The 6894-nt window shown below is 41.2% G+C and overlaps 1 protein-coding gene across 1 annotated transcript in view; it reads left to right on the top strand.

The window, feature by feature from the left end:
* LOC107654833 (YTH domain-containing family protein 2-like) overlaps nucleotides 1-6894 on the top strand; it is a 13240-nt gene that overhangs the window by 5564 nt on the left and 782 nt on the right. The window contains exons 4-5 of the mRNA XM_016442088.1: nucleotides 1534-3156; nucleotides 6138-6200. Coding sequence (XP_016297574.1) covers nucleotides 1534-3156; nucleotides 6138-6200 — 1686 coding nt within the window. The remainder of the gene's footprint in view (nucleotides 1-1533; nucleotides 3157-6137; nucleotides 6201-6894) is intronic.

Genomic DNA, 6894 nt, shown 5'->3' on the forward strand with positions numbered 1-6894 from the left:
CTTTCCCTTTAAACCTAGCCAAAAAGCCATATGTGTTGACTGTGAAACACAGTAGACTTTAATAATAAGACTTTACATTTTCGTGTCAATCCGTGTTCATATTTACTGCAAACAATGTGCTGTTACTTTAAATCTTAGCTTGCAGCGCAGCAAAAATAGACTCGGTGCAGAAACTATCTCTGCACTGCTGCAGACGCACCGCTGGAACGCACTGCCGGATGCAACCATGTGCAGTGTGCACGCTTTATTAATCCGTTAACATGAGCGCGGAAAAAATACGCACCTCATATGCACTGCAAACGGAGTAATGTGAACCTGGCATTATGTGTGTGCGCTGCGAGTGTGCATGAGTGCACGGTGTTCAGGAGAGTGCGCGAGCACTGAATGGTTAAACACTGGCAAGAATTAAAAAGTAATGCAGTTTATAAACTTTAGTGACGATGTGACACTGCCTCGATTGTGCAAGTGACAATTCCTATGTCAACTGTACAGCGTGCAGCTCGCTTATAGACAGACGCAATGTGGTGATTTGAAGCCATTTGCGTATTTTGAGAGCGAAAGAGAGCACGCGCGCGGTGATTCCCTCACGCTGTTTGTGAAATTACGTCTCACACAAGGTTTTCAAATTACTTTATAAGTTATTTAATGAAGAAATATACTCACCTTCAGCATTATAATTATTTCACCCGCGCCCGACAGAGACTGAGACTCTGCATTTATTGCCAAACCTCTCACGGCAGCTTCATCAGCTTGAGATCGGCCTTTTTAGAGACCGCCGATTAATCATCTCAACATGATTATCGGCCGATAGTGATCGGTAGCCGATCAATCGGAGCACCCCTAGTTAGCAGGGCTGAACAATAAAGTTGGCCTGTTGACCTGAAGTCACTGTGAGTTTAAGAGATTGTGTTGGTTTAGGTTTTTTTTGTTTTTATTTTTGTTTCTTTTTACATTGGATCAAGAATACAGTAAAAACAGCAAATATGTGACATTTTATTACAATTTAAAATAATTTTAATGTACTTTAAGTTGTAATTTATTCCTTTGAAGGCAATGCTGAATTTTCAGGTGCCATTACTCCAATATGCAATGTCACATGTTCCTTCAGAAATCATTTTAATATGCTGATCTAGTGAACACATTTCTTATAAATGTTGGAAACTATTTTTGTGGAGAAGATCATTTTCAGTGTTTTTTTGTTGTTGATTAAATAGAAAGTTAAAAAGAACAGCATTTATTCAATGTATACATTTGTAATGTTTAGCATTTACATTGTGTTGGCCAGTGAAATTTTGGCAGTGTAGGTAGTAATCTGAACTTCGAGCAAAAGAAATCCTTATTGTTGAGTTCCTGTTGACTTTATTTCTTTTTATTCAGCTTCACTTTTTTTCGAATGAGCAGTAATGGCAAGGGAAAGTAGAGAATATTTAATGACAATACAGATAATTGAAATGGTGCTTTTTTCAGCACCATTTTTTTTTTTTACTGACTGTGGTCTATATGAAAACTTATATATTGTTCTTGTTTTTGCAGAGTAATGCCTATACGGCCATGTCTGACTCCTACATGCCCAGTTACTACAGCCCCTCAATAGGCTTTACCTATTCGCTGAATGAAGCGGCATGGTCTACAGGCGGTGATCCCCCGATGCCTTACCTGGCCTCTTATGGACAGCTTAGCAATGGGGAGCACCACTTTCTACCAGATGCCATGTTCGGCCAGTCCGGGGCACTGGGGAGCAACCCTTTCCTGGGACAGCACGGCTTCAACTTCTTCCCCAGTGGGATTGACTTCCCTGCCTGGGGGAACAGCAGCTCTCAGGGACAGTCCACACAGAGCTCAGGTTACAGCAGCAGTTACGCCTATGCTCCTAGCACGCTAGGAGGTGCTATGATCGACGGACAGTCTCCCTTTGCAGCCAACGAGCCGCTCAACAAGGCCGTGGGAATGAATAGTTTGGATCAGGGCATGGCGGGGCTTAAGATTGGGGCTGGTGACATGGCACCCAAAGTTGTTGGTTCTGGACTTCCTGGAGGGCCATTAAGTCAGGTATCTGCAGCTCCCACCATGCCTCCTGCCTCCATGGCTCCTGCTAAAACTGCGTCTTGGGCGGACATTGCCAGCAAGCCGGCCAAACCGCAGCCAAAGTTGAAAACCAAGGGGGGACTTGGTGGGACGAATCTGCCGCCGCCTCCGATCAAACATAACATGGATATTGGGACTTGGGACAACAAAGGGACTATGCCTAAACCAGCAGCCCCACAGCAGACTTCCCTGCCCACTAATGGACAGCCGCCAAATCAGTCGTCTCCTCAACCAGGTGCTACTGCCGGCGGGGTGCCACAGCTGCCCCTCAGCAACGGACAGTTAATGCCTCCCACTGGTCAACTCGGCCAGCACCCTCTTCCTCCAGGTTGCCAGCCTGGTGCTGTCCCACCTCCACTCTCCCAGGGCCCTCCCGCTCCCCAACCCTCCCAGCCAACCCGCTGGGTGCCCCCGCGTAACCGTGCCAATGGCTTTGGTGATGCAGCGGGCGGACCTGGCCAATCCCCTCCCAATTCAGGAATGGGTGGTGTTGCTGTGCCATCAGAGCCCCACCCAGTTCTGGAGAAACTGCGCATGGTGAACAACTACAATCCCAAGGACTTTGACTGGAACCCAAAGCACGGTCGCGTCTTTATCATCAAGAGCTACTCTGAGGACGACATCCATCGCTCCATTAAGTACAATATCTGGTGCAGCACAGAACATGGCAATAAGCGTCTGGACGCTGCTTACCGTTCACTGGCCAACAAAGGGCCGCTCTACCTGCTCTTCAGCGTGAATGGCAGCGGGCACTTCTGTGGTGTGGCCGAGATGCGCTCACCTGTGGACTACAACACTTGTGCAGGCGTGTGGTCGCAGGACAAGTGGAAGGGCCGCTTCGATGTGCGCTGGATCTTTGTGAAGGACGTTCCAAACAGCCAACTCAGGCACATTCGTCTGGAAAACAACGAGAATAAGCCAGTGACCAACTCCCGTGACACACAGGAGGTACCGCTGGACAAGGCGCGTCAGGTTTTGAAGATCATCGCAAGTTACAAGCACACCACCTCCATTTTTGACGACTTCTCACACTACGAGAAACGTCAGGAAGAGGAGGAGAGTGTAAAAAAGGTAATCTGCAATGCCGTTGCTCCTTCAGGAATATAAAGCTGATTATTGTTTATCCAGTTCTTCACAAAGTTCTTTTGATGTCAGTTTTGAAATGTTAGGACCACTGTTGTTCAATATTTTGATATTGTGATCTGAAGTCATGCATTTATTCTCTTAGAAATGGAGTTGTTTACCTAATTCAAAGGCATACCCATTTACATTAGGATAATGAATAAAAAACGCAGTGTTTAGGAATTGCAACCTCAAATGTTGCATATTGTTGCTGCAGGTAATGGAATTGCAGATTTTGTGGTTTGTTGCACAAATAGCTAAACTACGGAGAGCGAGATTTGGAGTGGGAAGTTTGGAGTGAGCGGGGCACGTGCGTGCCATTTAAGTAGTCGTTTGGAATGCACTTGGCAAAGGGAGTGACATAATTTCCTCATCTTCAGCTGGCATAATCCCATGACAACGCAGCACGGTGTTCACTGTCATAAATGTCTTTTTATTGTTGTTAGCATAACTGTTGAAAATAAACATACATTTTATATTTTTTAAAGTTTAAAATATGCTATATAATATATAAAAACTAATATATAAAACTTTAAAATATAAAATGTATTTTTTTTTTTTTTATTTATTTATATTTTATGCCATGCCGGTGTCCATCAGCAAATCTGCTGACGGACACCGTGCTGCATTGTCACGGGAACATGCCAGCTGAAGATAATGAGGAAATTACGTTACTGTCTTTGCCAAGTGCATTCCAAACGACTACATAATGGCACGCATGTGCCCTGCGCTCTCCAAAGTCCCCACTCCAAGGGGATAGGGATGATCACTTCCATTTGCAATTTGCTCCATGAACCGTTTGGTACCGATACTCCTACCGTCATACCCCTACTTTGGCATTGCCTCACATTGCTTGCATCGGGGAAAAAAGTTGCACTAGAACACACCGGACAGACTACAACCAACAGCCAACTGACGTGTACGCTCTACTGTTTCCAACTAACGTCTACGCTTCCCATACCAGCAGGTGGCTGTAGTCTATTCAGCGTTCAAACAGGGAAACTTGAAGAGCTAGAACAGTGGATATACAAAGAAGTTTTACCATTGTTTACATCAGCTGCGCTCATTACTGACAGATTACTTCAACGTCTTGATTCCACAAAGCCATGGTATTATTAAAATAATCCTCTGGTCAAATGAGGTGACAAGACAAGTGACAAGAATGACAACAAGTGTCTGTACATTCTTTACCCAGTCATTGGTTTGCTTTTGTAATTTTTTTTTTTTCGTGATTTCATTTTCTAAGCTGAATAGCCAATTGGAGTTGTCTTTCTAGCTGACGAGCTCCATCGCCGATTCGACATTCAGAATCGTCCAAAAAACTAAAGCTGACTGATGCTCAAAAACCACCCGACATTGCCCGACGCACACTATTAGTGTGTCCTGGGCTTTAAACAACATGAGTAAATGAATTAAATTTATTATTTTTGAGTGAACATCCCTTTTAACTCATGGTGGTGTTAATGGACTTTAAAAGTTTAATTAGAATTAAATCGAATTTAAATCTCATTTTCTCTCTCAGCTTGAAGTGTTTTTTTGTTTTGTTTGTTTTTTTTTTTTTTTTCTCTTCCCCAGTAGGATGGCATCTACCTATTTGAGTCCCTATAACCTGTCTTTGGCTTGACCAGAATGTTAGTATGTTAGTCAAATGACAAACATGGGATTAAAACCACCTTGAAAACGTCAACCGCAGGTTTTGGGTTACTGTGCATCACTGCAACAGAACATCTGTGTTTTAAGTTTTTTCAGCCTCATCAGTTCTCAGGTTACTTGAACAACATTCTGATGTTGCATGTCCATATTTCAGATTTGACCAAACATCAGCATACAATTTACATTTTTTTTTTATCCACAAGCAAAATAGTGTGAAAAATGTTTAAATGCCACATAAGAGGAGTAGAATTGTGTAATATATGGGTGTGATCACTTTTATTCTGTATTTTCTTGAATAGTTTAGTGTTTTTGTGCTCTGTCACTTTGCTGTCTTTATAGGGTATAGTATGTGTGTATATATGTCTATCTATATATGGAGTTATGTGGTGTACAATGCACTAAGCATATAAAGTATTTTAGTGTGGTGAAAGGCATTTATAGAGTTACCTGATAGCACATAATTATGTTGAAACAATTGAAAGCCCAGCCCAGATAGCCACCATTCTGCTTTGTATAGTGGTGGCACTAATGGTTTTTCTTCTATGTGATTGCTTGGTGCTGTTGTAGCCGAAAAGAGAGGTATTTTTAGAGAAGTAATTTCTTTACCATGGTTACGTGGGCGAAGTGAATAACGGCTGTAAAGCTCCAGAATAGGGATCTTATTGCAGTTCTTTCTGTATACGTGGGCTGGCTGGCATCACCAGTTGAGCTCACTGAATGTGTTTAGCAGGACAGTTCTTCTGTTTGAGTAAGATGTAATTGCTTTATTGTGAAGTGTTGCTTACTGAAATAATACATTATAAAGAGAACACCTTCGAGTGAAATTGTTCAGGTGCATCTTTGTTTACTTTTATTGTCCTTTTTCCTAACAAATGCTGGTACTGTGGTTCCCCCTCATCTCCCTGCAGTGAATACAGACTTGTTTAAGATTGGCTCTGTTTCAGAGTTTGTCCTCCTGCACTATTCTCCAGTATATCTTAGAGTGGACATCATTTGCAATGCAGTTGCACACCTAGGTGTAATATGACTGGAGAAACCTAGCAAAGAAAACTTGGAAATATCTGTAATTTCCAGGCCAGAAAAGAATCTGGGAATTTCTGTAGTGAATATAGATGTTTCTGGTTATGCTTGGCTTGAAAAATGTCATTACTTATTAAGGATTGATCACACATTATGTCTTAACAATATATAAATATGGTCATTCTCTGTAGTTTGCATTTGAAAAATGTTTGGTATTTCAAGAGGATTTGATTAAATGGTATATTTCTTTTGGGCAGGTGGAGGTTCAGGGGAGTGACCCATACTCCAGTAACTCCAGTCGGAGCCACTACAGAATGCAGGTGATTAACGCCTTGCTCATATTGAAAGCTATCTGTCAGCATGCTTGTAAATTAGAGTACCTGTGAGCTTGTAAATAATGGGTTTCAACCAATTAGTTCCAGCAGCAGGCCCTTAAAGTTGGCCAGACTTGTTATTAAGAAATGTTCTTAAAACATTGTTAAATCATTTAAACAATGTTATAAATGTCCCTGTTTGGCAGGCAGTATTGGCCATGTAATAATAGCATTCAACAGTTTGGGAGCAGTAAGATTTTTTTTCTCATTGTTTTGAAAGTAATTACTACTTTCAAAAACAATTCAAAGAATCCTGCAAAAAAAATCTTTTTTTTTTTTTCATCAAAACTGTTAAACAGCACAATTGTTTGCAACGTTGATCATTTAAATGTTTCTTCAGCATATTTGAATGATTTCTGAAGGATCATGTAGCACTGAAGGCTGGAGTAATCGCTGATGAAAATTCAGCTTTGCCATCATAGGAGTAAATTACATTTTAAAATGTATTAAAATAAATAAGTTATTTTAAATTGTAGTAATATTTCACAATGATGCTGATTCACTGTGTTTGATAATAGAAATGCAGATTTAGGTAGGTAACTACCCCCATCTTTTAAAGTGTTTGATTTAAAGTAAAAGCTCTTAATCTTTTTTTTTTTTTTTTTTTTTTTGATCATTTTTTTTTTTTTTTTAGTGTGGG

The sequence above is a fragment of the Sinocyclocheilus anshuiensis genome, unplaced genomic scaffold, assembly GCF_001515605.1.
Source record: "Sinocyclocheilus anshuiensis isolate Anshui unplaced genomic scaffold, SAMN03320099.WGS_v1.1 scaffold335, whole genome shotgun sequence".
Taxonomy (NCBI): domain Eukaryota; kingdom Metazoa; phylum Chordata; class Actinopteri; order Cypriniformes; family Cyprinidae; genus Sinocyclocheilus; species Sinocyclocheilus anshuiensis.